The following is a 14,362-nucleotide window of genomic DNA, read 5'->3' on the forward strand; positions in this document are numbered from 1 at the left end:
AATATTTGCCCTTCAGTGGTGAGTGCTAAAGGATAATTTCTGCCTTACGTTTAAGGAAATTTAGGCAGACTATACCTTTTTTTTTTTTTTTTGCAAAACCTTAAATTGTTTATATGTGTTGAAGTTTTCAGATCTGCTGAAGTAGATCTTCTGTCTATAGCTTTCATTTGCCTCCAGAAGCATCAGTTTGTAAGCCCCACATCACTCCTCATTTATTAAAGCTGTCTTTCCACACAATCCTTTTGTAAGTAGATGAAGCAGGTCACATTTGCGCTCTTTAGAACTGCATAGAAATAAATGCTTCAAGTCATCAAAGTACCAGTTCCCTGCTGGAACCTGCAGTTCCAAAGCAGTTATTGATAATGATGCAGTCAAACTAAGATTGCCTCCATTGTGTGGTTATGTTTGAGATACCTGTTTTTTTTTTCCAGCTCTGTGGTCATTTACCCTCCTTAGGTAAGGAGCTGTTGGAGCAGTGGCTGAATGCTTTTTCTGTAGGTAAATACTGTTGTACAGTTTTCTAAATACCAATTTATAAGTCCTATTTCCTTTGTATTTTGTCTCAAGATCAATTCACGTTACGAGTGATAGCCACAATAGTAACTGCATAAGAAGGCAATGCCGTTGCCTTCCACCCAAGTGTTGCAGAATAGGTTTACGCTTATGTGCTGTTACTGAGACATACCTGTAAAGATGAATTAAGATGATGTCCTGTAAGTAGCAATTTATCTCAACTTTTTGACAACTTTGAAACTAATATTATTGAGAACAGTGCAGGCTGCTCTTTGAGTCACAGTTCTGAACAGATCTAACAGTGACTACACAGCTGGAGGAAAAATTCCCATGTTTCTTCTGCTGTTGCTCAAGGTCTGGTTTGAAGTAATGAGGCAGTACAACTCAAATCTTGGTAAGTGAGATTAAGAATAAAATAAGGCTTTGCATATTGTACAGACTTTTTGCAGTCTGGTTTTGTCTTTTGGTGTGATATCATATGCCCTTCCTTGGAACTTATCTTGCTGTAGTTCATTGAGCAACTCAAAAGATTAACTGCGTGCAGACCTGAAACATAGTTTATTTCTTTGACTCATAGTTTCATCCACCTGGTGAGGAAACAGCTACAGCTACAGTTAAAACGAATGGACAAATGTAGCTAATTGGACGCTTCAGAGTGGCATAGGTGTTACTGTGCTTGAGGCTCTTCTCAACTGCAGTGCTCTGCCCGGCCCATTAGTTTCAAAAGGGTGCGGCTGGTGTGTAAGGATGTCACATACCATAATAGCGGTTAGCAGCTGAACAGCTGTCACCCTGTCAAGTCCTGCTGCCCTAAGGAGTTTCTGTCGTTGATGAGTATGGTGTTCTATTACTGCACCCGCTCCAGCTTCCTTTACAGACCTGTTTCCTTGGTCGCACGGGTGTATAGCGTTGGATGTTAATAACTCCCTTTGGGGCCCCGTCCTCCCAAAGCTAAGCCAGACGTGGCTCTCTGCCTGCCGGCCGTACCCCCGAGTGGGCTCCTACTGCTGGAGGCGGTTCCTCCCCGTTCCCGTTCGGTGTGCATGGATAGCGGCAGCGGGCACCAACCATCGTGCGGGCGGCATTCAAACTGCCCCCTCCCGATTCGCCCCGCGGGAGCGGCCCGCCCCCTGCCCTCCGTTGGCTGTGCCGAGCAGCTCCTGCTCTCCATTGGCGAGGCTTCCATTCCGTCCCGCCCCCGTCGCTGTTAGGTGCCGCCCGCCGGGGCTGCGGGCGTGCGGGGTGCCGGCCCTTGGCCCCCTCCGCCCCGCGGTGCCGCCATGGCGCTGCTGCTGCACCTCGTGCGGAGCCTGCTGGAGTACCTGGGCTGGCCGCCCGAGCAGGTGAGAGCCGGGCGGGGATGGGGAGCGCTGCTCGGGGGAGGGATGGAAAGGGCGTGTGCCGGCAGGAGGCACCGGTGTGCGTCCCGTAGGGTCTGCTCTGTTGGTACGGAGCTGCCTGGGAGCTCGGGCCGTTCCCTGGTTCCGCTGTCTGCATTCGGTGCTTCGCACACAGGCCGCCTTCCTGGAGACCCGCCTGCTGGGCGGCGGCCGTGCGGTCGGAATGTGCCTCTATTCAGCGGTCTCGTCGGGAGCCAGTGTCCAGCAGCTGTGTGCGGTGTTACGGAGGTACCAGGCCAAGGTATGGCACACCTGTGTTGGTTCTTTACTGAGTGGGTTTCCTGAGATCCATGCGGGTGCGGATGGTTACTCAAAAATGCACTTTTTTTTTTGCTTAGTAGCTCAAAATCCTGGTAGTGATGCTATGCAGCTGCTACCTTCTTCTATGGCCTTTGTGCTTCCAGTGCAGGCTGGGTACAGGCTGTGGCTAGATGTGGTTTTGGAAGCAGGCTGCTAAACCCTCTAGAACCTTCAGTTTGAGAGGAGTGTGGGAAGGTTACAGTAACCTGACTGCTTTGCTCTTGATCCCATAGGATGTTGCACCCTTTAATGTAAAAACATAGGGCTTCAATTTTGGTCTTTCTGTTGTAAGGTATTCTCATTTTTAGGTTGTATCTGCTTGCCAAAGAAAGGAATACGGATCTACTCGAAGTGTTGTTCGTAGACTTGGGACGATTCTTTCCTTAGAGCCTTACCCAAGACCTTATTTTCAAGTAAGCGATTTATGGCTATACATAAGTTTCAACTGCTTACATCTTCCAATTCCTATAGGCAGTGATAGCTTTCTATCACTTAGTCTTTTTAGTAAGTTTAACTGATACTTTGCATCCCTTAAGCTCACTCTTCTCAGCATGCTTATACCTCTCTTTAAAGGCAAAGTTTTTAGTGTGTACTAAATCCATTTTTTCTACACGTATTTTGTCTTAGCTTGTTCATCACCCTAGTCCATTGGATCATGATGAACAAAGTGTGGTTCCAATTCCTGTAGCCCCATCACTTGCTGATGTCCTGTGGGTAGCATGTGATGAAGGACAAGCATTTGCTAGATTTAGGTAAGTGGAAGTAAAATATGTGCATAGAAAAGATTAATAGTAGAAACTTTTGTCTTCTGTTCTTCTTGTCTCCAAGCTTTTTCAGGGTTCCAGTTAAACCAAGCCTGCAAATGTTTTATCCCGAAGTTCTTTCCATGTAGAATATTTTCATCTGAAAGATCTCTAGTGCTGAGTACTGCCTTCTCTCCTAGTGGCGTATCAGATAAATTAGTGGCATTTTTAACTCATAGTTTTACTCAAGAAGTATTTTGTGAGGGCAGAAGTTTAAGAGAAACATGTTGCGACAAAACATAAGGCATTTCTTATTGCTATCTTAGTTCACAAACGTTTTGATAAACATTATAAAGGAGAAAATGCAGAAAAAATATTTAAATGCCTCCTTTGAATCCAATTGCTACAGTGCTGTATGTGTGAAGTTTGCTCTGGTGAAGAATGCCATGTGTTCCATCACTTGATACCAGGTAGAAAAGACCTTTCTCTCAACTTTTCCTCTTTGTAAAGTTGTAAAGATCAGTGAGGTCACCCCTAATCTCCTTTTCTGCGGTCCTAACAAACCCAGTGTGCTCACCCTCTCGTCACTGGATAACTCTTTCTGCCCTCTGTTCAGCTTTGTTGCCTTCCTCTGAATGCTTTCAAGGACCTTAATATGCCTGCTTAAATTGCAGAGCCCAGAGCTGCACAGTGTTCCCTGTGAGGCTGCTCTACCACTAAAATATGGAGGGAGAATCAGTTCTTTTGACTGGCTGGTTGTACTGTGTTTAGTGCATCCCAAAGTGTTGTTTGCCCTCTTGTCTGCTGGCTTGTGTTGGGTATGCTGTGACCAGCACCCCAGGTCACTTTGCTCTGCAACTCTCCAGCCAACATCTAACTCAGATCCAAGACACTTGATTTTTCTGTTGTTTCTGTTCTTTCTTCTTCCTCCCCTCCTGGCTCTGTGGGATGTTTGTCAAGGTCAGGTGTAATGCAGATCTCTTCCCTCTGACCTAGTATGAAAAACAATGTGTTCACAAAGCGGAAAACAATGTTGCAGGTGTGGTTTGAAGTAAAACGGTGATGGATTTAAAGAGAGCAGTCTGGTTTTGTTTCAGTGAATGTTCAGTGAATTTGGAATTTAACTGATGGAGATTTAAAACTTTTCTTAAGTTATGATCAGCTGAACATTTTCTTAAACAGTTTGCAGATTTTATGTCTTGCAGAATGATGATAACTTGCTTGGACAGATGTGGAGTCTTGAGATTTCTTTTGCTGGCTGAACCTTTTAAACTGTCTTTATTCCTTTCTAGGACTGAATTATGGAGAAAAGAAAAAAATACAGCTTATTGTGACTTACATCCATCAACAGATTCCATACCAAGTGTTTCAAAAACCACTTCACAGAAAGGCAGTCTTGTTCATCAAGCGGCACTCCAGAAAATTTCTGCTCTCGAAGAGGAACTAACTTTTCTTCGTACTCAGATCGCCACGATTGTTGCAGCACAGACATTGGGAAGCATACCATCACGTAAGCCTTTCTGTTTTTTTTCCTGGCTTAGGAGTCTTCTTTATTGTCATGCCTCTGAGATTGATGCAGAATATGTCTAATTTCTTCACCTGAAATTACTTACACCAACAACATTTATGAATGTAGTATTTGCTTTGTGATGGTTGTGTTGTTGCTGTGGTTTGTTTAGAAATGTTTTTCTTAGCCTCCCCACATTTCAGCTTTAAATGGCTTGCATGCCAATGGAAATGCAGTTGATCCTATGTGATGTCTATATTAATTTTCATGCTTGTGAAGGAACTTGGTGGTAGCAACACTAGTAACGAACCACCAGTTACTGTTTAAAAAATAATAATTTTAACTTTAGACTTGTGTACAGCTTCTGAAAAGTTATCAAATAATGGTTAAAGCATTCTGAGGAAGTCAGGTCCAGGATTTAAGATAAACAGGTGCTCCAAGTAGCTGTCTAACCACCTTTGGAGCATCAGAGATAGTCTCTAGTATGAGCTTCAGTCTTCTGATTTTTCCCTTAAATGATCTGAGGTCCTACTTGCTTTGTACACTAACTCCACTGTGGCTGTTGAAGGTTCCTGATTTGTCTAGTGCAAAGATCAAAGACACAAACTGAGAAAATTGAAGCAGCCAAAACTGCCTCAGATCTATTATTTCATGTATGTTTAATCTATGTGCTTAAAACCAAAATTGCTCTTGGTTTTAAGTATAATTATTCTGTAGTATGATGCGTGAGTTGTGTAAGGAAGTGCTTTAAGAGGGTGGGCCTGGACTACCTATCTGGACTTAAGCAATATCTAGGATGACTCAATTTTAATGTTGTTAGTTGCAAAGGTAGTACTGACTATGTAAAATAAAATTTCTCATTTTCTTTTATGACTGCATTCAGAACCCTTTAGAACATTCAGCATTCCAGACGGATCTTACCCGGTGCCAACCATGACTTCTACGCCATTGTCTGTCTCTCACAATCACTTTGCAATTCCTTCTCCTCCCCCACTTCCTTCTGTTGCACCATCTGGTGTTGATGCTAGTAATTCAGCAATTGAACTTATAAAACAACGTCGTGCTGCAAGAAACAGTACTTCAACTACAAGTGACAGTGCTGATCCCCAGATGAAGAATGTTCCCAGCATGATGGATGTTTTGAAAGATCTAAACAAAGTTCAGTTGCGTGCTACTGAAAGGTAGGTTGAATTGAATGTGTACCTGAGTTATCCAAGGCTATGCAGTCATCACAGCAGTTAAAGCAGCAGCAGAGAATGCCAAGATGAAACATCATTTAACAAGCAGCTACAACTGAGAAACATAAGTTTGTAATGTCTAAGTGCTTAGACTGGAATGTAAGATACTCATGGTGCTGCTTTTAGGTCAATTTAAAAAATGCTGAATGCCACATCTTTTAAAACGTGTCCTACGTTAGTATAGAAATCTCAGGTTGTCTGAGCCTTTGGTGTGTGTGTATCTTTTGTTTCAAGACAAAGACTACTTGAAAATATCTTACAAAGTTGTCTACAGAGTTGCTGGAAACTCCTTTGGAAAACAAACTTTTTACATTCACTATGAACGGACTTATCTTTTGGGAAACACTGGGAACTAACTAAACCAAAATATTCTGGTCTATCTTTAAACTGTTAAATACATTCTGTGTCTTATTGAAGATGCACTATATAAATTCATGCAGTTGAATTATAATACTTTTTATGGTCTACTATTTTAACTTCAAGCACTGTTGACAGGTTACAAAGAATCCTTACTAAAGCCTGTGACATGTCTTTGTGTCAGTGTTGGTTTGCAGTGCTAGATGTGATAAAGGTTGTCAGATGTCTTTTCTGAACTTCTGGAGTTAAAAAAAAAAGTATGCAAGAACAATTGAATCTCTAATGAATAAGAAAATATTGGCAGTAAAGTTCAAGCTCTACTGCCATACTTCCAGCATCCCCAGTTCTGACTGTAAACGTTCCATATTTGGATGCTTAGGTGCTTGCTTGGATGGAAAATCTCTTAGAAGCCTTTGTGCCAAATTTGATACGTTTCGTTTGATAATCATTGAATTATACAGTTGCCAAGGTTGGACCTCTAAGGTCTTCCAGTCCAACCATCCACCTATCAGCAATATTTCCCATATCCCATGTCCCTCAGTATGACATTTAAATGTTTCTTGAGCACCTCCAGGGTCATTGTCTCCATCACTTCCCTGGTGGGAGTGGTGAGTAACGCATGAAGTGAGTTCAAGTGTGGTTTATAAATGGGACTTTATTGTCACCTGGATGCAGATTTACTTAACTGAGGTGGTGTTTTTCTTTAAATGTAGTTGATTTGAGAAATTGTATAATTTTTTTTTTTTCCTCTGTACTTCTTATTGAAGCTTATATCAAAATATTTCACAACCTTTTTCAACAAAGCGGGCATTTCCCACTAGTATACTTTAAAATAGCTTTGAAATGTGACCTGCTGTAAGAGCTGTACTTTTATTTTTTCCTTTTAATCCTTTACCTTAATGCTTGATTGATTTAATGCCACTTTTCTTTAAGGAGCAGCATTTTTTGAGCTAACAATCTGGATGATGAGTTCTTCAGTGTACTGTTAGTACTCCTATTTGGTGAATTGCTGAAAATAATGTGAGCAGCGTTATTTGTGTGACCTAGGATTGGATAGGGAGTATATAAAAGTCATGTCCTAGGAGTTTAGATAGCTAAGCATGTAGTTATGGACAGATGATAACACATTTTCTTTATAGGTCACCTGGAGGTACTCCCGTGTCTAAACCGAAAAAAAGGAGAAGCTCAGATTGGGATCCAGTTGCTCTACTAACTCATGCACTGAAACAGAAGTTTGCACATAAGTATGAAGAAGAGGATGATTCGCTAGACAAAGAAAACAGATCTTTTGATAGCTCCCCGTTTTCTAGTCCAGAAATCCCACTGGTATGTTTTTTTATAAGCTTTTCATATTCTTGAAAAATGTAGCATGATTGAACTCTGGACATTTGCTTGATGGTAACTAATAGTTGTTTGTGTGTAGAAACCGTGTGTAGTTTACTATCTTATTCTTCCCAGGTTAAAAGAAGTGCAGAACTTACTGTCTTTATTGTAGACTTCTTCTCATTTGGTGTCTTGGCTATAATTTTACCTAATGCTGTCCCTGTTTTCCCTAGGTTGGACGTTGCAGCCTGAAGTCAAATGCAAATTCTAGCCTTGTAAGAACTGACAACATTAAGCAAGTATCAGTGTGGAAAGTGAGACCTCATATTTAACTGATGGAGGGAGACTTCTGATGAAACTTGGTACTGTGTGTAGGTGGCACTGCTGCTTTGTGAAACTGCTGTAGTGTGTTCTAGAACGTCTCTATCCTCTGCTGTTGAAGTTTGGATTGTAGGCATGTGAAATTGCCTCTTCTTCTTAGTTTCCCAGCAACCAAACTTGTGAATCTGATGCTTTATGAGAAGCACACAACAAAAAAGAGTAGCTTGTTATGGGGCATTGTGCCTTAAACCTGGGAAATAAACGAAGTAAATGTGTGAAAGAAATGTAATTATTGGTGTAGCATCTGTGGTGTGTGCTGTCTCTGCACGTGAGTGTAAATAATGAATTAGTGTAAACTTTTGGAGTGTATTATGTATAGCTGACTTTATAAAGATGATGGTAGCTAACACTGTAGTATAGTTTCCTCAGGATTTCTTTGCAGTTTGTTAATACAACTCCATATTTCATATGCAAATAATATTTCAATTTATTTTGCATCCATGGAGAAATGTTTATTTGTGAAGCTTTGTCTTGTTGGAAGTACTCTGCAGGCTGTTCAGTGCTTGGCATATGAGGGAGTTGTCTTCACACGCAAAAAAGAGACTTTTTTAGAGGGGTTTGCCGACATGTAGCCTAACTTCTGTGTATAAAAGAACCTTGTGTTATTTCTATCACTGTCTTCTCTGTATGAAGTCTGTTCAGTGTATGCAATAAAATTTCCTTTGTATTGTAGATGTGCGTGGTAGTGACATTTCTGTCTTGCAGACTTTTGTATCTTAAGAGCTGACTGTATTTTTATGCATCTGGATTATTAGACAAACTTTGTATCGATTGAATTGTGAACTGTATTCATTGTACATCCTTGTTCATCTTCTGTTTTCCTACCCACCTACACAGAGTACAGTGACATTTGGATTCCCTGTTACTGCCCAGTCTGGTCTGCTGAGTTGTTAGGATTTGCGGTTCAAATTCCATACTTCAGTTTCAATTTCAAAAGTTATATTTTGACTAAGATTGGAGCTTATGGAACTAATTGTTTCTTAGATAATGTTTTCAAAATGTTTTTTTTTTCCTGATTTTTACTAATTGTTGAACTTTATCACATTGTCTCATTCCTTTCACAGTCCATAACAGCCAGACATTCCCTTTTTTGTTTGCTTCTAAAATATGTATTTGCTGCATTCTCTACATAAGCTGCTATGAAATCCAAACAGAACAAGCAGCTTGGCCCTCTGCTTAGTAAACTTTACCTCTTCTATCAAAGTTCTACTTGTCTTTTGTCTGCTGCTCTGATAAAGTAGGGAACAGCAGTGAAAGAAATCCATGAGTGCCTGCAGAAGAGAATGAGAGCAAGTGGATCCTGTTATGTGTAAAGCTTAAAGAGCTTTATTTTGCTTCACCTCTTCACACTTTGGATACTGAGCAAGTTACCTCTTCTGCTATGTCAATATTCATAAATCCAGGGGATGTCTGGATTTATGGCTGTTCTGTTGAAGTTGACAAATGTGAAGGTGCAATTCCTTTAGTGAGGAATTAATTGGGAAGCTCTGGCTATAGCAGTTTTCTATTGCTTTATTATGTGGTCAGCAGTTTTTCCTCTCTTTAGGAAGAAATATTGTTTTGGACCCTGTGAGCTGCTTCTGTTTTCTTCAGACTTTGTCTGGTCAAGAGCAGTTCCCAGCTGGAAGTCTGGATTTGAAAATGGATTCTCCTTGTTTTAGAAAAGACTTTTCTCCACAATTTCTTTTAAACCAGCCACCAAGTGTCAGACTTCAGAAGCATCTGCAAATGTTAGTGAGCTGTTTGGCTCTCCAGGCTACTAGGTACTATTTCTGAGTTTTGGCTCAGTGTACTGTGAATTTTGCTGCAATGCTAGAGTAGTTTGTATAGTTGATCTCCTTACTTGGAGGTAGGGGAGAAATCACAGGCCCTGTGTTTTGTGTTTTTCTTTCCAGCTGTGTACCAGTTTCACACTTGAAGAGATTTTGTTTCTTGTTCCCGTGAATTAGAGAAGGCAAGGAACTGTGATATATGTTGAGAACTCTGGGTGAAGCATCTAATGACAACTGACAGTTTTCAGTACTAAGAAGCTGCAGAATGTTGAATGTCACAGTCTAAAATGAAAATGTTAGCCCCACTTGCAGAGAAGATGAACACATGAAAATAAGGCATTCTTATCCTAGCTTAGTGGCATGATTTGATTTAGTAACTTGCAATTAAAGGTCTGTTTTAAGATGTAAAACTTTACTTTTAAAACTCTTAGTGAGAAAATACAGCTCTTCTTCTGAACAACACTGTCCTTCGTATTAATAGTTTATATTGATTTCTCTAAGGCATGCACATTTATGATACTATATGGTTTGGCATGGAGAGTGTACTGTTATGTACAGTCTTATGTATAGTTTAAATGATATCAATGGAGAAATTAATGAAGAAAAGCTTTCTTTTACTTGTTTTAATATTGAGATTTTACAAGAAACTCATTCCTTTTGTAAATGAATTTGTTATTAAAAGAAGCACTATTCAAAATAGCCTATTAGTAACTTTGCACAAAATCATAATTAGAATAAGCTACCCTTTAAACCAAGTCGGCTAACTTCAGTGGAACGTCTTGACAATTGTGTTAAGGTTTTTGAAAAGAACTGATATAAACTGAAATATGTTTAGGATTTCAATACAGCCATGAAGGCTTGATGGTTCTCTTAAAGAATCTAAAATAGAAAGCTAACAAGGTCCAAGACTGTAAAACTATGAAGGTTTTCACATACATGTATTTTATTTATCTTGTTTTGTAGTTTTTCATCTTTATTTTCAGTGTTAATGCCTACCATCTTACATTCCTGCTTGTGTGTCAGCCTACAACTCATTCCTTTTCCCTTCTTTAGGAGAATTATTACCAGATACAGAAAATACTTGAAGCTTTTGAAGCAGAAGTCGAGGCATTAATTATCATATTTTTTCAAAGTACCTAAGGTGAACCTTCGTAATCATCTTTGTAGAGTCCAAATGGTAATTAAAACATTTATAAGACTAATAGGACACTGAGTCCAATAAAATTCTTGATTTATGTAATTTTGAGCTTTAAACAAACAAACTCATTCATGTTTCTGAAGATATGATGATGGGACATACTGTCTTCTCTTTTTTTACAGCTTATACTTTTGCTTCTTTTTTGTTTTGAAAACTGAAATGAAAATCTTTGTTAATGGATAAAATTTACTCAAGGTATGTACTTTTTATTCAGTTATACCTTTGCTGTACTAACATAAGTTAGCATAACTTAGCAGTGAAACCATTGTAGTTTCTTCAGTAAAGGTACTAAATGATTTTCCCTTGTTGCCTACTGTTTGTGTTCAGCATCATCTCATATTGTGTAGAATGCGCATACTGTAGTTACATTCCACTCAGACGATTGAATACCTCCTGTCATCTCAGCATTTCTTCCTACATTATCACAGTCAGACCATCTCTACTGGTCACTGTCTCCTCAAGTTTTTCTGTTTCTAAAGTAAGGCTTGTTACAAAAGAATGTTGATCTTCAGGAGATAAAATACATTATAACAAAAGAAAAAAAGATAGGTAAATGCTTGGATCTCTGTAAATAATTCCAGTTCTCTTTCTATCAGTTTGACTGATGAATGTGAAAGGCATAGTCTAGAAGGGTTCTTGAAAAGCCTTTTCCTCTCTTGGTGTTTGTAAATGGTTCAGCAGTTTGTAAGCATGCATGTCATGCTCCATAATTTTATCTTGGACCATTTTGTTTAGGACCCCACTGTAACTGCTGTAATTTTTATGTTACATGTAAAGACTAAAATGGACAGCTGTCTTTCCAGTTGGGAAATATTTTGTCTGTTTCAGTATTTTTTGCCCAGATTATTTACCACTTCTTGTGGTTCAGAAGTATTTTCTCACTTTTTAATACCAGACACTAACAAAAATTATTTCTATTTCTCATCCATTTTGCAATGTAATTTTTGTATCTATTTGAGTTATATTTATCTTTGCATATTTGGCAAGGTCTGTTTTGCCCATTTATCCATGGGCATGCATCACTAAAATCACAAGGTTGGAAAGGACCTACAGGATCATCTAGTCCAACCGTCCTCCCATTACCATTGCTACCACAAGCCACTAAACCATATCTCATAGCTCCTCATCCAGATGCCTCTTAAACACCACCAGGGACAGCAACTCCATTGCAGTGCCTGACCACTCTCTGAGAAAAAAAAAGTTTTTCCTTACGTCTCTGGTACAACTTACGGCCATTTCCTGATATCTAGTCTAAATCTACCCTTTCCCAGTTTAAAACTGTTTCCTATCGTCCTGTTGCTACATGCTTTTATAAAATGCGCCTCTCCAGCTATCCTGTAGGCCCCCTTCAGGTACTGAAAGGCTGCTATAGGGTTCCCCCTGGAGCCTTCTCCAGGCTGAAGACCCCCTGCTCTCTCAGCCTGTCCTTATAGGAGAGGCACCCTGACCCTCTGATCATCTTTGTGGCCCTCCTCTGGACCTGCTCCAACAGCTCTGTATCCTTCCTGTGTTTAGGCTCCAGAAGTCGATGCAAGTAGAATCTCATGGGAGCAGAGGAGAAAGGCAGAATTCTATGTGAGCTTTACTGAGCTGATCTCTGACTACTCAGACAACTTCTTTGTAGTCCCCCCACATAACCCGTTCCTGCTTCCATTCCCTACAGACTTTGAGTTTAAGTAAGTCCAGGAAGGAGCTCCTTGTTGATCCACTGAGACCTCCTGGCATTCTTGCCCGTTTTCCTTTTTTCTTGGTATTGCACTGATTCTGGGCTTGAAGGAGATGGTCCTTGAATACTGATGAGCTTTCTTAGGCCTCTCTTCCCTCCAGTGCTTTATCCCATGTTGCTCTGCCATGCAGTTCCTTGAAAAGTTTGAATTCTGCTCTCTTGAAGACCAGAGTAATAAGCTTGCTGCACACATCCTTTGACACCCTAAGGATGTTGAACTACATCATTTTGTGGTCACTGTAGCCAAAGTTGCCCTTGAGCTTCACATTACTCAACAGTGCCTTCTTGCTGGTGAAGACAAGCTCCAGCATAGGACCTTTTCTTAAGTTCCTGTACTACTTGGAAGAGGTAGTCATCATCAGTACATTCCAGGAACCTCTTTAAATTGCACTGTAGAAGTAGTTCTAGCAACTAATTGTAATACTCAAAAGACCATTCTTTTGATATTCATTATTTTTCCCTATGATTATGTCAGCAGGATCTTTCCTCCTGCAGTGGGATTTTGATTTGTTTTGCTTGTTGAAAGAACAGTGTGGTACTTTTCTCCCAGCTATGTTTGTAATCCTTTTTTTATTCAGTCTATTTGCCTGAAATGCTGAAGAGGGCTCTAAGTGCAGTTTATTTAAGCAGTTTTTATTTAAAAAGGTTGTTCTGAAAGTAATGCTTCCTACTTACTTCCCTGGCAACTACAACAAAGAGCACAGTAACACAATTTGATAGAGCAAATTCTCAGCTTCAAAACTCAATTTTTCAACAAAGTCACTGCTACTAGCTATGTGTTTTTCCCAGCAATGAACAAGAGCCTGTATGTCATGCTTCTATAAAACATGGCTTATCTTTTATGTCACTGTCACCACTGCTGAAACACACCACTCACATCCACTGTTTGGTCTCCATAAATATTCAGCAAGCATCAATGGATGTCAGTGGGTGCCATTTTTTTCCACATGGAGGAATTCAGTGATACACATTTGCTTCATAAACTCCCATGCCAGGTGTCATTCTGTCAGACTGCCCTCTGCTGCCACCTCACACAGCAACAACTTGTAATGGAATATTGGTGGGAAGGTTCAGCCTCTACTGCCATACCACCACCATCTGCTTCTGATGTCATGGGCCAACGTAATAGAATAGGAGACATTACTTTTGGAAACAGCCTTTGTACATGTGTGAGTAGAAGCGTTCAGGCTTTCTTTTCGATTGATATTGGAACAGAAGCACTCACCTCCTGTTTAAGATGAATAGAGGTATTTAACTTCAGTAGGTCAGAGAATCAAAAGTAGGAGCCTAAATATGCCCTTTTTAGGCACCAAATAGGTGGCACAGCGTGCAGGGATGGAATTGGTGCTGGCTATGGTAAACCTCTAACCAGTTACAAATATCTTACAAAAAATACTGTTGGAGTTATTGAGAATAGCTGATGAAAATGATGTGTTCTATGGCTGAACTGCATGGACTTAACCACAAGAGAGCAGTGTTACACCAGATCTGTGTTACAAATCTTTAGTTTTGCTTTGCAAGTGGTATGTCTAACAGCAAACTTGTAATCTCTACATTTTTATCTCTTTGTGGTACTCATTAACTGGTAGAGCTAAATGCCTCTACCTTTACTAGTGCTATGGCGAACTATATTTACGTGTAATCTGACTAATGAGAAGTTAACTTCAGGCTGATTTATGCACTCACCCACAAAACAAACCTGCTGCTTTGGTTGCTTAAATGTTGAACATCCAGGAGAACAGGCAGAAGATTTTACATGAGTTAATGAAGGCCTTTCCTGAGTAAACATCCTCTCATGTCCCATTTAAATCTACTACTGGAAAAAAAAATCCTGTTTGTGATGCAGTACTCATATAATGAGTGTTGCTATTGAATTGTATGGATTTTGTAAATATCAGATTATA

General features: G+C 40.0%; 1 protein-coding gene across 2 annotated transcripts; it reads left to right on the forward strand.

The window, feature by feature from the left end:
- The first annotated feature begins 1,704 nt into the window (after nucleotides 1-1,704).
- On the forward strand, nucleotides 1,705-8,531 carry MTFR2 (mitochondrial fission regulator 2). 2 transcript variants are annotated; one of them, XM_015858368.2, is made up of 8 exons: nucleotides 1,705-1,856; nucleotides 2,029-2,154; nucleotides 2,522-2,626; nucleotides 2,841-2,965; nucleotides 4,249-4,466; nucleotides 5,347-5,644; nucleotides 7,198-7,384; nucleotides 7,615-8,531. In XM_015858368.2, the coding sequence occupies exons 1-8, from the start codon at nucleotides 1,794-1,796 to the stop codon at nucleotides 7,711-7,713; spliced, it is 1,221 nt and encodes a 406-aa protein (XP_015713854.1). In that variant the 5' UTR covers nucleotides 1,705-1,793; the 3' UTR covers nucleotides 7,714-8,531. The 2 variants fall into 2 exon arrangements, with proteins under 2 accessions (XP_015713854.1, XP_015713855.1); XM_015858369.2 differs by lacking the exon at nucleotides 2,029-2,154 and having other exon boundaries at nucleotides 7,615-8,434.
- The last annotated feature ends 5,831 nt before the right edge of the window (nucleotides 8,532-14,362 follow it).

The sequence above is a fragment of the Coturnix japonica genome, chromosome 3 (genome assembly GCF_001577835.2).
Source record: "Coturnix japonica isolate 7356 chromosome 3, Coturnix japonica 2.1, whole genome shotgun sequence".
Classification (NCBI taxonomy): domain Eukaryota; kingdom Metazoa; phylum Chordata; class Aves; order Galliformes; family Phasianidae; genus Coturnix; species Coturnix japonica.

Coding starts and splice junctions, on each gene's coding strand:
- MTFR2 (XM_015858368.2), top strand. CDS start 1,794: ATGGCGCTGCTGCTGCACCTCGTGCGGAGCCTGCTGGAGTACCTGGGC. Junction 2,627..2,840: donor ACCCAAGACCTTATTTTCAA/GTAAGCGATTTA, acceptor ATTTTGTCTTAG/CTTGTTCATCACCCTAGTCC. Junction 5,645..7,197: donor CAGTTGCGTGCTACTGAAAG/GTAGGTTGAATT, acceptor TTTTCTTTATAG/GTCACCTGGAGGTACTCCCG.